Source organism: Equus caballus, chromosome 14 (assembly GCF_041296265.1).
Source record: "Equus caballus isolate H_3958 breed thoroughbred chromosome 14, TB-T2T, whole genome shotgun sequence".
NCBI classification, from domain to species: domain Eukaryota; kingdom Metazoa; phylum Chordata; class Mammalia; order Perissodactyla; family Equidae; genus Equus; species Equus caballus.
Genome location: NC_091697.1, coordinates 88,671,685 through 88,689,246, shown reverse-complemented (window position 1 = coordinate 88,689,246; position 17,562 = coordinate 88,671,685). Strand labels below are relative to the sequence as shown.

Genomic DNA, 17,562 nt, shown 5'->3' with positions numbered 1-17,562 from the left:
AAATTACATCAACTGTTATCAGAATTTTTTGCTTAATTTTGTGATAGAAATAGAATAGTACTCTATCCAGATCAATTTGTTATGGATATTGTTTTAAAAAGTAGGGACTTGATAAGTATTTGCTAAATGAATGGATGTAAATAAAAATCAGGAGAATGTAAATTAGGATAAGAGGTCAACTCCAGGTTTAAAAAAAAATGCAGATATAGAGACCATAAATGACCCACGCTTGGCTTTGAGTTTCTGGTGTGCAAAGTGAGAGGGGAGACATGGTCTGCTATGTAGGAAACACAAGGGCTTTAAATACTTTCTGCATGAGAATATGGGTGAGGAAGAAGCCAAGTAAATAATGTAGATAGATTATTTTTTTGTTCTTTTTAATCAAAAAGAGAAAATACACCAGTTCCTCAGAGAAGCAAAGCCCTTCATGTCATTTAGCATTAAAAGAAATTTCTCATGTTGGTCTTCATTTGGGGGCACTAGGTGATAGTGTGGACAGGGCCTTCAAAAGCCTCCTGTCGGCAAGGCAGTCTCAGCTCTCACAAGGCTGATGCTTGTACCCTTCTGTTAGGAGAGCTGTGTTATTTCGCAGAACATTACCCAGGGCTCCAGGACGACACAGGTCTGGGTACACGTTCATTCTGGGGCTGACTTGTTCTGAGGGCAGATGCTGGGCTCTGGGCACGTGGCTTTCAGGCATTTCTCAGCCTTTAAGGTTCTGTGCAGGTGCCTCAGGCAGTGGAGAGGAGGGCGGGTGAGGCAGAGTTCAGGCAGAGCCCCGCCTCCGAGTACCTTGTTCCTGTCTGTTTTATAGACTGGAGTTTCGCTTTAGAATAAAGAATTTTTATTGCTAAAGCAGTCTGAATTCCTCTGATTTGGAGGATTGCATGTTCTTCAAGCAACCCTTCATAGATAACGCTTTCCTCAGCTCAGCTTTGGGAAAAAGTTAGACAGCTGACATTTTCCCATTAGGATCTATGATCAGGCTCTAGGGCGTGGTCCACTGTGTGGATATGTTGAATTGATGAAGGGCTAGTCAGTCTTTGCTGGTGGTCAAACTAGGAAATGGCAAGTTACTTCATCTTTTGGAAATTAAGGAGCCTAGTTAACACTCTCCCTGAAGTGTGCTGAGGGGAAAAAGCTGGTTTGGGGCAAACATATTGTTTTACTAGGAGGAAAGCAATATTAATTTTAGGATCAAAATAAAATGGTGAAAATGGTTTCCGACAGTCGAGTCCAAGACTCAGAGCCCTGGCTTTGAGAGGCTGCAGTTTTCACAAGCTAGCCCTCCACCTCCACTTCCTGTCCCCGGAGCATAACGACCTCACTTGTGAGGTTGGCTTCTTCAGAACTTATTCAGCAATTTGTTTGAAATTTTTGTCAGGCGAAAGTAAAGAATGATGACTACCAGCACACTAAAGTTCAGTGTTTGGAGAAATATTTTATTTTGGGACACACAAATAGTGAGAAATGCCATTTTATTGCTCTGTATGGCAGTAGTATGTTTTTCATTTGCACTATAAAAAATACGGTATTTCCGTATGCCTGTGTTATCCCTGGATAATTAGTTTACATATGTTTATTATCAGGTTAAGCTATACAAAATTTCTATTTTTGTAGGTCAAAAATGGCCAAACAATGGCAATTTCATATGGTTTAACCTAATATTAAAAAATATTGTTTTGTTATGTTTAAAATAAACCTGAAATGATTGGGTCTTTAGACCTAAAAAATAGTTTGTTATTTTTATTTTCTTTTTTTAAAACAGAAAAAATGCCCGTCTTAAAGGCTGAAGCATCGCATTATAACTCTGATTTAAATAACTTGCTGTTCTGCTGCCAGTGTGTGGATGTGGTATTTTACAACCCAGATTTAAAGGAAGTTGTAGAAGCCCACAAGATTGTTCTCTGCGCCGTAAGCCATGTTTTCATGCTGCTTTTCAATGTGAAGAGTCCTGCTGACATTCAGGATTCCAGCATCATCCGAACTACCCAGGATCTCTTCGCCATAAACAGAGATCCTGCCTTTTCAGGTGCTAGCCAGGATTCTCCAGGCAACCCACCATTACGAGTCATTGTTAAAGACGTCCTCTTCTGTTCTTGTTTATCGGACATTCTGCGCTTCATTTATTCAGGTATCTTGTCAAATGGTTCTGGTGCATTCTCTTGAACTTTTGAAGTGAAGTATGCCTGTGGTCCTCAGGTGAATTGGTTAGTTTTGGTTAGTTCTTCTTTCTACCACCTAAGGCAAAGATTATGCATGAAATAGTCTTTGTTTATATACAGGAAGTGGACCAAGCTTTCTATCTTCCTTACACATACTTGCCTTGGTTTAAAATCTACTTGTAAAAACAATAGTCTCTTTACCTACTGAGCATGTGTGTTAGTATTTTATTTTTAAAAAAATATCCAGAATGTGAAAATATAGGCATTTCTTATCCAGTTTAACTTTAAAGAAATAATGTTTTTCAAGTGTATGTGAATATAAGTGTCTACATCTTAAAACCTAGCTATTTATTCTCCTTTCTGTCTGACTCTTTGATTTTGGAGGGAATTGAGGACAGAAGTTAGCAAGGTCATTGCATTCAGGTTAGGGACTGGAAAAGGTATTTAAAGATAGTTTAGGCTGAGATCTGATCAACTTTGGCTATAACTATTTTAGACTTTAATTTTTTTTCTTACTGTGCCCTTATATTTTTAAGACTCAACTTGGCAATTATTTTTCTTCTTGTCCTTTTAAAAACTCAATAGCAACTATATTCTAAAGAACAGAAGTTTTATCTAGTCATGAGCAAATTGAAGGTGTCATATCTGAGGGTCCCATATAAGAATGGAAAAGAATGGATGTAAAATGGTTTTTAAAGTAAGCATCTAAACATAAAATTTCTGAGAACTTTTCTCTTCTTTAATTTTCTTTTCCCACTTGGAATCATTTGCTGATGAAATATTAGATTAAGGTCATTCCTTCTCTGGAATGTATCTGGTGAAACGTCTATAATCTGTTTTTAGACTTCAGAATTGGGGGCAGATAGGAAGTTTATAAAGGTTTTCAAATAAAAAGTGTCATTTCATGTAGGTAGGAAAGTTTTGGGTAGCCTTCAGTTGAAATGATTGATATTAAAGATAAAATTTTACTTATTTCATTTGGGTTGTGGTTGTATAATTTTATAAGTTAAAATAAAAATTAATGGTTGTGAAAAATACAGTTACAGCATGCAGATTTAAGTGGATTAAAAATGTATATATGTTAGAGTAGAATATAGTGGTGGGTCTTAAATCCTTCGTTCAGTGACTGTTGGCTTGGAAAAGACATAAGAAACCACTGCTACAGAGCATTCCAGCACATTCCCTTCAACATGGCCGCTTTTCTGTGTCAGCTGAATTAATGAGTAGACTCTAGCAGCTGTGAATCATCATATGGATAAACCAGACTAGGTAAAGACTTCAGTTAGTACTACACATTTTTGTGTTTAAACTTAGAATCTCACAATTCAGAATTTGAGACTAACGTTGAAAGACCAAAACGTATACTGTTAAAAAAAAGTCTTTAATGCTATGTTTGGAGAACTATAAAGGAAGTGTTTGGCTTTTCTTGTCAATGATCTTACTGTTGAAGTTATGAATTATTCAGCAAGTTTCCCACAGTATCCACTGAGTACTTTCAAAGACACATGAACACTTTGAGGTCAGTTATATCCTCTCTAACGTGGTAGCAGTAAATAGCTAGACGTACCTCCAGTGACGGCACCTGCTTGTCTTTCTCCTAGGGAGTGATTTTTTTTAAATTGCAAAATTAATACATGCAGATGGAATAAAGGGGGAAAGAAAAGAAAAATAAAATTTCTCCTCATCTCCTATTCCCCTTCCCCAGAGTCAGTTATCTCTCATAAGTATTTTATGTGTTCACTCTAATGCTATTTGAAAGAATTTAATATATTGGGATATTTGCATTCAGGAAAATGTCATCTTTGGTAACTGCTGTTTTTCAGGAACCACAGGTAATGTCCCCTGACTGGAGCATGCATGGGAAGTGATGGCTCATAGGAGATGAGGCTGGCAAGGCCCGTGGGAGCTGTTCCTGCTGTTCTTAGAAGCTGTTCTAGAATTTTAAGCATGATCAGACTCAGCTTTAGAAAGCTCATCTCTGGTGATGGTAGAAGGATGGACTAGAGCAGACAAGACAGAAGTCCAGTCAGGAGGCCCTGTTACTCTGGAGATCAACCTCAGGAAGGCCAATACTCTGACAACAGGTGGTTGGTGTTGGGGCTGGTCCATCATCTGGACCAGTGCTTTTCAAACCTTAAAGTGCAAACAAGTCAGCTGGGGATCTTGCTAATGTGCAGATTCTGATTTAGTAGGCCCAGGTGAGGCATGAGATGCTGCATTTCCAACAGCCTCAGGTGATGCTGATGCTCTGGACCACAAGCAGCTGCAACACCTGTGCTGGGAAGAACTGGGTACCAGTTATCGTCAAGGAATAAGGGCTTGGAATTCAGCACAGAGGCCCAGGAGAGGAACCCAGTTATCAGTCTCAGGGCACAAAGTCAGGGGTCAGCTTCAAGACTGACTGATGTGGAGCTTTTTGGAGCTGGGGCTGTCGGTGCCGTGTTGTAGCCCTGGCCTGAAGTTGGGGAGAGCAGATGCTCAGTATTTGGGTGGAAACTAAGCGGGCCTGGGAATAGGATTCAAGGGCAGAGGGCACCATGGCAAAGAGAGCTACAAGCCCTTGACCAGTTCAGAGCATGGGCTTCCTAATCTGCCACAGAGCTCTTGCACTTCTGCTCTGCTCTGTCCTTGTGTGTCACAGTCCAGACAAGAGGTGGTGTCAGGTATGAGCAGGGCCACAGGCCATTGACCTGGGGCTACAGGGAGACGCTGATTCTGGTTGAGCAGAAGGGAAAATGAATGCTTGAGCAGGTACCTATTAGTTATTCTTTAATTATTTACAGAGTATAACCTCAGACTCAAGCAAAAGTGACTTTAAGTCATTTTTAAAGAGATGTTAAAGCTGTATTTGCACAGTAATGAAAATTATGAAAAATGCAGAAAATTTAAGAGAAAAGAAATCAAATAGATTTCCACTCTCAAATATCTGAACATTTATTGATGTTTTGTTTTACCCTCTAGTCTTTGTTTATGAACAGGTTACTGTTTTTTAAAAACATATTTTTATCAAATCAAACAAAAAATTTAAATCTACATTTTTTTCTCAGAGACTTCAATAAAGAGGCCGGGCTTGTATGTCTTTTTGGTTTGTTTTTCTTGTTCTTGATGTTGAACATTTAAAAATTTTTGAACAGCACACAAGTTTTAAGACCCAGTTATGCAATGGTTTCCTCGCAGAAGCCCTGGCCTACCCACCAGTTATGGCAGGGACCGTAGTAGACAGGAGCCGTTTGTGCTCCCGTCAGCTGGGTTGGTAAGAGAGGTAGAACTCCGTGACATGGCATGCTCAGGAATATTTGCCCTGAGCAAACATGGGCTGAAAAGCCATATTAAACCTATCTCCTGCCCTTTTTTTTTAATGAACCAAATTGAAAGAATGTCTTGTTTTTTTTAGATAGCATGGTTTTTTTTTTTAATCTTTAGGAATTTGAAATTTTATATATATTGTGTCACCATTGGACATTTGGATCTTATATTTAGGAAGGACCTGTTTAATAATCTGGCTAACACTTTACACACATATGTACGGCTTCAGTTTATTTTCCTATTCAGATTTCTGAGCAAACAGACACAGTGATAGTGTCCGTTTTGTTTATGTTATTTTTCTATTGGATAACACCCAACACTGCATAATGTATAAGTACTTAATAATTAACACTAAAGGAGAAGGAGGAATCTGAAAAGTGAGGCCAGCAGTTTCCTGGTCTTCACAGAGTAATCCTTAAATGGCATATAATTGTGACATTCTTACAATACCCGATACAGTCTTTATGCTTGCAAATTCCTGAGTCACATGATCTCAGATGGTTAGGAATTGAAATATTTCTAAGAGCCTCAAGAATTTAGCTTTGAGCTCTTCCTGCCACAGATGGCTCTTAGAATTTCACGTCACTTACTGAAATGCTGCCAGCGTAAATGAATATGTGGACGAGCGTTCATCTTCAGTTTGCATCGTATTCTTCAGCTCTTGGAATTATTCTGTAGCATGCTCTTTTCTGCATTGCATTAAAAACACAGCTTAGTGTGCACAAACATACCACGCTCTCTAAAGAGTATAATAAATGCTCGGAAAGGAAAAATCTCAGTCACTTTTGCAGACAAATAAGTTCTAGAGATCTGCTGTACAGACAACATTATGCCTATTGTTAACCATACTGTATTGAAAACCATTAAGAGGATAGATTCCATGTTAAATGTTCTTATGACAATAAAAAAAATGAAAAGAAAATCCTAATCTGAGGATTATGGCTTTATTAGGACCTAAAAGTGTCAAAGGTGATTTGATTAGCATTTCTAATTATGAAAACAGCCTGATCATTGAAGTGTCCTGATGAACTAGTCTTACTTTCATTTTTGGTTATTGGATCTTTCTGTGTTTGTTCTCAAACAGATTTGTGACCTGTAGGGATTTACCTGCTCCTAATCCCATATGTTTAGATTTGTTGCTTGCTTTCTTTCAGATAATCTTCTGAATGGAGATATTGTGTAGGTGTTCTTTAAGTAATATAATTTTACTTTTAGGAGACAGTATCTGTGCTGCCCTTTAGCATGCATGAATGCAGACAATCAAAAATACCTACACCTACAGGTTGCTGCATCCCACTAACCCTGGGCTTTCATGATGGATGAAATGTCTGAAGGAAGAGCAGTGGTCATCAGCACTCAGTGCACATTAAAATGACCTGGCAGACTTTTAAAATTGATGTTTGGGCCCCAGCCCTAGAAATTCTAATTTAACTGGTCTGGGGGTAAGACCTCCTCTGATGGTATTTTATGAAAGATCTCCAGATAAATGTAATGTGCAAGTAGAGTTGAGAATTACTGGCATAGAGTAAATTTTCTTGATCTGGGGTCCTTTGGTTTCTAAGGGATTCTTCTGCTCCTGACATTTTTATAGAGACTTTATTGTCTATGTGTGCATGGGAAATTTTCTGGAGAGACAATCTGAAGAATTTATCAGATTGTGAAAAAAGTGTGTGACTTTAAAGTTAAAAGTCACTAGTGCAGGAAGAGGGAAACAAAAGCACAGACTTGCTCTAGACTGCACACCTTTGGGAATTGGAGGAGGGAGGGGAGCTAACAGTGAACTCAGGAAAAGGGTGATCAAAAGTGGTGTGCTGGAGCTGGCTGGCACCAGCTTGTGCGAGCCAATTGGATTTCTCTCTTCCCAATTCTATATTCTGCGAAGTCATGTTGGTAGGTTGAATTTGGCCATGGTGGAAGTACTTACATCACAGAAATAGCAAATGCCTCAAATCAGGGCTCTCCTTTTCCCTCCCCCTAGGACACACTGTAGTAATCGTGACAGCCAGGTGAGGAGAAGTTTAACGACATGCGAAAGTGCCAAGTGCTGAGGGCTCAGCTGTGATGAGGCCTGAGAGCCGCTGGACCATCAGTCTGACTCTTCAGATTAGCTTTGGATCTCGTTGGTACAGGCTAGCTGCAATTGCCTGACCTCATTGGTTCAATTAATGCTTATTATGTGCCCTCCCCACTCCCATATATCCATGAAGGCAAAGTTCTGGATGTGGGGAGGGAAGCATCAGAAGAGACAGATTGAAAGCAGAAAGAAAAGCATCTTGAGTTACCCAGAGAGGGGAAGTGACTTGCTTAAAGTTACACCAGTAATTAGTGGCAGAAATAGAACTTGAACCTGCGTCTCCCCGCTATGCCTGCCCACACTACACCTTTCTGAATTCTATTTTTAGGAGTTAGGACTTTCTATAAGCCATGAGGTGGATGGGGGTGATCTCTCGGAATATCGTGATCAGTTTGGAAATTTATCAGCATTGAGTAATAGGATAGATTCGATGGGAAAAAGGCCACTAGGGAGCAGGGAGGCTGATCGGAGGCTGCCGCAGGCCAAGTGACAGGGGTGCTTGGGGAGAAGGTGAACTTGTGCTGATCGTCAAAAAGGAGTTTCATAAGACATAGAGAAAAAGGGCTGACAGTGTGAGACAGAAGGAAGTGAGCCTAGGAAAAGATACCTTGGAAGGGGTTTGGGGTGAAGACAAGGGGAGAGAGGGACCAGGAGGGATGATTTTGCTCCAATGCCACGGTCCTGTAGCACATCAGAAAATTATCTAGCTCCTTTCTTCAGGTTGGTTCTATAGAGTTGGCTATGGAGCATCCTGATGTGTTCCTGACAGTGCATGAGACTGTCCGAATGCATTTTGTTCCTACTGCTTATTCCTCTACCTGATGGTAGTCACTGCTCTCCATGATCAGAATGATTTAATTCAACCTTAGAAAAGACCACATACGCCTTCTTACCTAGAGCAAGTAAATAGTTTGGGTGTTGGACCACTTGTGATGGTAACTCATATTCTGGCCATTGCCATTATCACTAGCTGACCACTACTATGGAGAGGTGACAGCTGTTCAGAGAGGAAGACTTTAGGTTTTGAGCAATAATTTTGAGGAAGGCAAACTGATTTTTTAAAAATGTAAGAGCTGTTTAAATGTTTTAGTGTAATTACAAAGATATATATTTGGTAAAGAAAATACTAAAAAAGGGGGAACACTGATATCTAATAAGAGTTTTTTTCTTCCTGCTTTATCAGAAAAATTCATTATATGTTAATTGGTTTACAGGTGCTTTCCAGTGGGAAGAATTGGAAGAAGATATCAGGAAGAAGTTGAAAGATTCTGGGGATGTTTCCAGTGTAATTGAGAAAGTTAAGTGCATTTTAAAAACACCAGGAAAGGTAAATCAGTTTATTGTAAGTTAGTTTACTTTGATTTTCTCTGAATTGTAACTAATATACTATGATGAATATGATATTGAGTTATGAGAAGAGTCAATAATATATAAATTTGTTGGCCTTAAGTCTGTTTTTTAACATTTAAATATTTACATCTTATTTCTCACTGTCTCTGATTTTAATTCATATAAGAATTACAATATGTGTGTGTCATGTCTGTAAAATCTTGGTTTGTGAATTCCGTCCTCTGAAACCTGCTCCTGGAGCTCCAGGAAGATGCGGTCCATGTCAAGAATGGAGGGCTGCTGAATGTGTCTAGTTACAGATAAGCTTTTGGAGGGGATGCTTTCTCACTCCTCACAGTTTAGGTCCACATAGTTTTCAGGAGCAAGGCAGTTTCTGCGTGTCCCTTTTTCAGGGGTTCTGAGAAATCTCTTTGACCAGGTAGACAGTTAAGGATTTGTTTCTCATCTAGTATAGGTTCAAATTTATACATTAGGTCCAAAGATTATAAAAATACAGACTTTGTATGTAGTCATACACTTGTGCACGTTAAAACTCTAGTTGAGTTAGATTGTACAGAGTCTGTAAGAGGTTTAAAAGTAAATTTGTTAAGTTTTAAGACAACTACACTACACAATTTAGCCAGTGTATTCTTATTTCAGATTCTGTGATAAACAAATTAGCTACAGTAGATAAAAATGTGAGTTATGTGCAATGCCTAGCAGAATATAGGTTTATACTAAATGTAGAAAGAAGTGATTATTTCTTTAATGTTTTTATACAGATAACTGTCAATTCTACAACCTAAGTTTTTAACATTTTAAGTTAATATTTTAAAACTGAACTAGTTTTTATGAAGATTCGTGATTATTCTTTAATTGAGAAAATGGTCTTTTTTTTTAACAAACTGACATGGAATTAAAGGGCAAGACCTTTCTTATTTTAATAACATTTCAGCAGATATATAGAAGCTGTCCACTTTTACAGGTGTGTGGCAGGGTGCTAGCTTTCTTGCAGTCTAATTCAACTAAATAATACTTTTGTAGAAATGTGCACATAAACCTGCATTCTGTTGTTCAGAAGTTCTCTGGATTAACTCATTTATGGACCAGTGAAAATGTACATTATGTACAGCTGTGTTCTCTCCAAACTTCTGCCCTCCCATTTTTTTTCCCCAAATTCAAGGCATAGGTGAGAAGGGAATCTGTTTACATAGATTCATAATCTTTATATATATATATATATATATTCATACCAAGTATATACACATAGGAATTTATACATATATTCATACCTAGTATACATCTACATAATATTCATGATATACAAATTTGTAACCTTTATCTGAATGATTAGGGCAGAGTGTTGCCTTTTGTTCTAAACCTGAGCCTTTCCTTGGGCCTGATTTTGAACACAGTCATTCCTTTGAGTACTGCGAATAAAACGAATCCTTGTTATGGAAGGGAAGGCTGAGGGCTGTATGATTCCATGATGTTGAACTAAATTCCCTCCTTTGCGCAGGAAGAGAGAAGAGTTCTGTGTTTTCTTCCCATGCTTTCCTGGGCTGAGGGTCTCTCTCGTTCATTGAGTACAACACAGGGCTATAACAATGAATTGGGAATCAGAAAATGTACATTTAAATTATGAGTCTGCCACGAATTTTCTCTGTGACTTTGAGCAAGTCTTCTCAGGGCTCTCTGTAAAATGGAATAACCTGGAGGATTTTGAAAGCCTGTGCTAGCTCTCAAATTCTCTGATGCTTTTTGTCTGTTTCTCTCCTTTATGTGTGGCAGTCACCTGAATCCTCTCCACAAACTCCTTCACTGGGGGTTAAGTATATTGTCAATAGGATCTGAGAAAATACTTTAAGGACCAGGAATTGTTTTGGTTCTCTGTCTTGCTCATGGGTATCATTCTGGAGAGTGTTGTCTTCTTCCTAATGAGGAAGGATAATATTTTTTTTCCCTCTCACCAAACATTTTAACTTGCCACCATAGAAGATTAATCCGAAGTGGGAAGTAGGTGCCATTTATTCTTATTGCTAAAGTCATATGCTTGGTTATTTCTGAGGGATAAAGCTTTCTGAATTCCCTAGCTGGCAAGCAGAGGTCAGCATTTTGGCTGGGCTGAGGTTCTGAGATTCAGCAGGGGAAATGAGTAGAAGGTAAAGGAAGAGGGGCTGGCCCTCGATTTCTGGGGTTGGCACAAAAGAATGTCTGAAAGATGACGGAAAGGATAAACAGAGCACCCAGTCCTGAGTGGGGAGCAGAGGAAGGCTGGAGACCACTGGGTCAGGCAGAGAAGCACTGGTCCTGGAGGCCGCCAGCTAGAGTGAGCTGGTGTGTGAGGACAGACAGGGCAAGTCAAGGAAGAGGTTCTCTGACTCCAGAGCAGAGACCCAGGCAGCCTGTCACGGGTTCCAGCAGTCCCGGCTGTGGGTAGGAAAGAGATCTAGGACTATAAGATTGTAGATTAAGATGGAGGTGAACCAATGTTTCACCCTCAGGTATTTTAATGTTGATCTAGTAGGCTGTAGGACATGGTGCGATAGGGGAAAAATAGGTATTTTTCGTAATTACAAGTGAAAATTTTGTATAGTATGTACTTTCTTTTTTTTATTGAGTTAATGATAGGTTACAATCTTGTGAAATTTCAGTTGTACATTAATGTTTGTCAGTCATGTTGTAGGTGCACCACTTCACCCTTTGTGCCCACCCCCCCACCCCACCTTTCCCCTGGTATCCACTAAACTGTTCTTAGTCCACATTTTTAAATTCCTCATATGAGTGGAGTCATACACAGATTATCCTTCTCTAGCTGGCTTATTTCACTTAACATAGTATGTACTTTCTTAATTAGTGAACAAAGGAGCAGGCTGTACGTGTAAGGACTTTTTTGTGAGGCATTCATATGAGGTTGAACTGCTGTTGTCTGTTTCTCAGATGACAGAGACCCGTGGGGGAGCTCTGGACCCCACAGCTTCTCAGCCATAGAGTTGAGCGCTTGCTTAGCCAGTTCACTCACTGCTCTGAGTGCCGCGGAGGCCGCGTTGCTCACTGTCAGGCAGCAGATGTAGTTCTGGAGGATAAGTTCCCATGAAAGCTATGATCAGAGATGCCATAGAGTAGGTAAGCATTGTTTCTTAAAACATTTAGGGCAATTTTCCAAATTCTCTAACCAGCCCATTTATGTTATCAAAGCATATTGTTCAATATTTCCCCTTGTATTTTTGTTTTTCCTTATAGATTAATTGCCTAAGGAATTGCAAAACCTATCAAGCCAGAAAACCTCTGTGGTTTTATAGCACTTCCCTCAAGTTTTTCCTTAACAAACCAATGCTTGCTGATGTTGTCTTCGAAATACAAGGTATAGTTCAATTTTTACAAAGTTCATTATTTATTTTTATTTCTTGTTTTCTAACCTAATTTTCTATTTCAGCTTTGAATATTTCAGGTAAAGTAATGACTATTCTCTGTTGTGGGATGTAGATTAATACTGCCTAAATTTCAACAAAATCTTCAAGGGAAATGAAATGTTTTATCAAAATAAGGAAAGAAAATTATATTTGCCTTAGCTTTTTTTCTCCATAGCGTATGCTTCATTAACTTTCAGGGATGAGCAAGCGATAGGGTGATTTATAATATCACCCCATAAAATATTTTTGTTTGTATATTTAAGATCCTAGTTTTTTGAATCCTCTGAAACCAGCCCACTTAAAATTATATTGCCTCTAGCTTATTTTATTCAGCTCTCTTCCTTTTTACTGGAGGAAAAGGAACTAACCATGGGTTGAGGGTCATGCCTGGCTTACATCAGGCATCTGTAGATATAGCTACTTATTCCTGACAGCACTGAGAATTATCACCAGAGCAACTGAGAGCTGCTTTTTCTCTCTGTAGGAAAAAACTGCTACCTAATTTTAATAAAGATGAGCTGTTTAGTGCCCATTATTGATTATTTGCTTGGATAAGTTTGTCACTTTAGTAGGTTAAAAGCATAATCTTAACACAAATGGTCAGATACCCTCAATTATGCAAGAAGGATAGCAGTTGTTTCCAAATGAATTAAGTAGAACTTCAGATAGGCTATTATTTAAAGGAAGATATAATTCTAATTTTATGGTAGAAATGTATGGCAGCTAAGAGTCATTTACTATATAAAATTTTCCCCCAGAAAGATTCATTTTCCTTTTAATTTTGGCCACTAGCCAAGACAAACAATGAATTGGACATTTTCCAAAGTGCCTTCTGATACGCTGCTGTCAGCGCTGTCTGTAATGTGAGTGTAGGAGATTGAGAATGGGACAAAAGAGTGACCTTGAAAGACATGAAAAATGATTTGGAAAAAGGAAAGCTGAGACCAAATTTACTTATAATTTGCATAGGAGTCATTAACACCTGCTTATAATTTGCGTTGATACCAAACATTGTGTTAGTGTAACCTGCTGAAAAGATTTTCAAAAGGGAATATGCAACACGTGAAAATATGTGTTATATTAAAAGAAAAGAAAGAGCAGCGATGGGCTGGAAGGGCTAGTTGGATGGCAGCACGGATGCTTTGCAGCAGCTGCTGTGGTGTTCTTCGTAGCCTCCCCAGCTCGAAACCCAAGGCTTATCAGGCAGTCACGAGTAGGGAGAAGCAAGAATGAGTGGAAGCAGAGTCTGGCGACAGCTTCTGTGCTGTCAGCTGGAGGAGAGGCAAGCCTAGCTTCTGAAGAGCGAGGGGAGGGAAGCTTCCAGTGTGTAGAAGGCAGCAGTGTTGTCTCCTCCTCCAGAGGGCTGAGCCTGTGCTCTGGGGCCCTCGCTCCAGCCTTGGCTTTGCATTCAACCTATGTGTGTCCTTGGGCAAGTCACTTCACATGTCTGGCCTTAAGTCTTCTCATTTGCAAAGTGAAGGTGAACCATATAGATTCTAAAAGGTCCTTTCTGTTGTTAAGCTTGATGAGGTGGTAGTCACAGGGCCTAGGAAGACCTGGCTGGGATCTTGCTTGGCTGCATACTTAATGTATAGCTTTGGCTGTGTTACCTGACGTTTCTGATCCTTTGTTTCCTTGCCTGTAAAATGGGGATACTCGTTTCCACCTGGTAGAGTGGTCACAGGGATTGAGAGGGTGTGTGTAAAGGTAGACACCCCTCCCGCCCCCCACAATGGCAGCCAACACTGGTGAGTCACTGCACTTGGCCTGCGGAACCCAGGGCCGTGGGAAAATCCTTCTTTTAAAATGTTCCAGGCCGTCACCCACAACCGGCTGGAGTTGACGTGGGGTATAAAACTTATTTACTGGGGCTGGCCTCGTGGCTGAATGGTTAAGTTTGCGCTCTGCTTTGGTGGCCCTGGAGTTTCACTGTTTCGGTTGCTGGGCTTGGACCTAGTACCGCTCATCTAGCCCTGCTGAGGTGGCGTCCCACACAGCACAACCAGAATCTACACTATGGAATCTGCAACTAAGTACTGGGGGGCTTTGAGGAGAAAGCAAAAAAAAAGAAGAACAAGAGGATTGGCAACAGATGTTAGCTCAGGTGCCAATCTTTGAAAGAAAAAAACAATAACCTATTTACTGTCCCTATAATAGATAGTCATTATTTATATATATATATGTGTGTATATATATATATATATATACACATATATATTTTTTACTACCACCCCCAGTTTGTTGTTTGGGTTTGTATCTTTTTCCATTAAATAATTTTTTTTAAAAAAGCTACTAGAGCAGCTCTGAAACTTGGTAAACATTTAGACCTGATCTAGAACGGTATTAGTTTCCTTTTGACATTTGAATCTGCATCTCATGAAAAATACCTTTAGAAAGTCATGTTCCGTCCCTGTCTCCTTGTGTGGTACATATTCTAAGTCTCTTGAACCAGGCAAGTTTCCTGTTTTCAGAATAAAACCAAAAACAATTCTCAGAATTTAAGTTTTAAAACTTGGCAAGTAGTGTGAAGAATGTATGACAAATGTAGTATTTTATTCTACTATAAAATAAAAACAAAGACTTTAATAATCTATGCAAAGTTACTAGAAAACTTGGGCTTTTAAATTTTGTTTTACTCTTAAAACTCTTTTCCTTAAAAAGTTTCTTACAACTGTTAACAGCAATTAAATACTACAAAGGAAAGATACTTTAGGCCTTGACATTTTCAAAGAACATGTTTATCTTTTAACTAGAAAATTGATGTCTTTTTCCCCTTGAGTAATTCTTCAGTGCTGTCCTATTGCTGTTTAGAATGTAAACACTGCATTATGCTCTTTCAGCATGTTTTAAACAGTGTTTATATATTTATACAGTTTATATACAATGCTTAAAAATGTGACTATACTGAGGTGTATTGTATTACAGTTTCACAACAGAACAATTTATAACACCAAAACAGCAGTTGAAAAAGGTGAGAAGCAGAGCTGGCCTGGTGGCATAGTGGTTAAGTTTGTGCTCTCTGCTTTGGCAGCCCAGGGTTCACAGGTTCGGATCCTGGGTGCGGACCTACACACTGCTCATGGAGCATGTATATAGGCGGTGTCCCACGTACAAAATAGAGGAAGACTGGCAACAGGTGCAGGGCCAATCTTCCTCATGAAAGAAAACAAAACAAAAAAACCAAAAAGTGGTGAGAAATAGAAGTTGATATTTTCTTAACTGGAGATATAATGGTTTTCCAAACTAAATTTTGAGTTTGAAATCGGCTTGAAAATGCTTTAAGATACTGAGTGTATTATTGATGATTTTGTAACCACATTATCAATGGAAAATTTCTGTTAAAATTCCAAGGTTACTTATCACATTCCTTCCTCATCTACTGTCCTTTTGGTATTTTTGGCCAGTCTTAAATCCCTCTGCTTAACCCAAATGATAGTTTATCTAGTTTTGTTTAAGCCATGCTTCTAATTTTCCTTTTCTTTTTTTCATAGTACCCTATTTAAGATTTTAAAACCTTAAAATTACCAGTCAAATTGCTTTACCTGTTTGAATTCTTTGTTAATTACTATATACAGATATACGCAGCATTCTTTAATCATGGAAACTGGTTGTCCCTCGTCCATGAACACTGTAACATTGGGGGCAGGCGGCCTAAAGGCAAAGAGGCAGAGGGCCCAGAGGGGAGGATGCCTGCTGTAGGTGTGTGGTGACTGGCAGGGATGCTCCTGCGGCCGCTTCTCCCTGCTCCAGCAGGAGGTGCACCTGCGCAAATCACAGTGGCGAGCAGAGAGCTCAGAACTGGCTATGTCGGGTGTTGCTTGTAGATCCTGAGGAATTATTGGCTTTGGAGAAAGTCGCTGGGCTTGATGGAGCTCTTTTTTTCTGAGCCAGAAGATGTTTTGCTTGGATTTAAAGAAGGCGAAGAACCCCGTAATTGTAAATATTTAGAGAAGAATATATGCCCCCAAGAAGTATAAGATTTTTAGGGATGCATAGATGAAGACTCTTGGGCTGAGCAGAGTGGTTTGGCTCATAGAGTTGCTTTCTGGGAAGGGTCAGCTTTGTCACTCACACTGGCTGTGGTGTCGTCCGCCAAACTAAAAGCTTGACTGCTCCAAAGCAGGGCAGCTTCTTCTTCCTCATCTTTGTATCTTCAATAGCAAACATGGTGATTGGCACATGGTGCGTGTTCAGTAATGATCCATTGAACTGATCCAGACTGAACTGAAGGCTGGCTGTGGATTCATGGTTTCCTAAGGTGGTGGGAGTGAGAGAACTGCTTCTCCACCCCTGAGCCCCTGGCCACGTGTCCCCCATCTGGGGCTGCCTTGGTGCAGTGGCGTGGTAGCTGGAGGGCTTAGCAAGCTTTCCCTGGAGAGTCAGTTTAGTTTAATGAGCTTCAGTGAAGGGTATGAGCTGAGGGGCCTTTAAAATTGAAAGTAGCTGTGGCTCTCCCAGAAGCAGGCATTGTTCATTCAGGAAAGAGAGGTTCCCTGGGGAGGCAGTAAGCTGGGGAGACAGCAGGGCACTACCCCATCCCCCTCCAAATTTTCTGTGAGGTCTGAGATGCCTCCCTTGGCCTCACGAGAGATTCCCTTGCCGTTCCTGCTGAGATCTATGGACTACTTAGGCCAAGGATGGTTTACTTCCTATAGTCCTGTTTCTGACAAGGGAAAGCCTGGCCAGGACTGTTCTGTGAGTTGTTCAAGAAAGGTAATTGTGTTGTTTTCTCAGGAGGCATGTGGGCAGGAGTGGCTGGTGGTATTTCAAGCCAGTTGGAAAGGATGGATGTTTGGCTGTAAAAACATGAAGCAGAATATTTTATTCCCATGTTTCTATCTTCAGGAAATATAACCTAAGTAACAAATAGTTGCCTGACTTGCAAATTGTTGGTTTCAAAGTCAACTTTGAAATCTCTTTGTCAATTAAAAATTGAAAAGTCTCTGAATTAATGCTGTTTATCACCCCAAAATTTGGTTTCTGTACATCAGCTCAGCTGTGACTAATGCAATACCACTCTAATTAGAAGAAAGATTGGGAGAATAATACCTCTGCAAGTTTGTCTTATGAAGCTTTGTTTATCTTTTGAATCTTGTAGGTACGACAGTGCCAGCCCACAGGGCCATCCTGGTGGCCCGCTGTGAAGTGATGGCGGCCATGTTTAATGGGAACTACATGGAAGCAAAGAGTGTTCTCATTCCAGTTTATGGTGTTTCCAAAGAGACTTTCCTGTCGTTCTTAGAATACCTGTATACAGACTCCTGTTGCCCAGGTG

The 17,562-nt window shown here is 39.8% G+C and overlaps 1 protein-coding gene and 1 long non-coding RNA gene across 2 annotated transcripts in view; one reads left to right on the top strand and one right to left on the bottom strand.

Moving 5' to 3' along the window:
- RHOBTB3 (Rho related BTB domain containing 3) overlaps window positions 1-17,562 on the top strand; it is a 52,651-nt gene that overhangs the window by 19,191 nt on the left and 15,898 nt on the right. The window contains exons 6-9 of the mRNA XM_001503702.6: window positions 1,769-2,134; window positions 8,760-8,872; window positions 12,118-12,238; window positions 17,386-17,559. Of these exons, the coding sequence (XP_001503752.2) occupies window positions 1,769-2,134; window positions 8,760-8,872; window positions 12,118-12,238; window positions 17,386-17,559 (774 nt within the window). The remainder of the gene's footprint in view (window positions 1-1,768; window positions 2,135-8,759; window positions 8,873-12,117; window positions 12,239-17,385; window positions 17,560-17,562) is intronic.
- On the bottom strand, window positions 1,422-17,481 carry LOC138917332 (uncharacterized). The gene is made up of 5 exons (XR_011425178.1): window positions 17,337-17,481; window positions 15,830-17,083; window positions 14,675-14,748; window positions 6,062-6,160; window positions 1,422-2,241 (listed from the first exon to the last, which is right to left on the bottom strand). It is a non-coding gene; the product is annotated as an uncharacterized lncRNA (long non-coding RNA).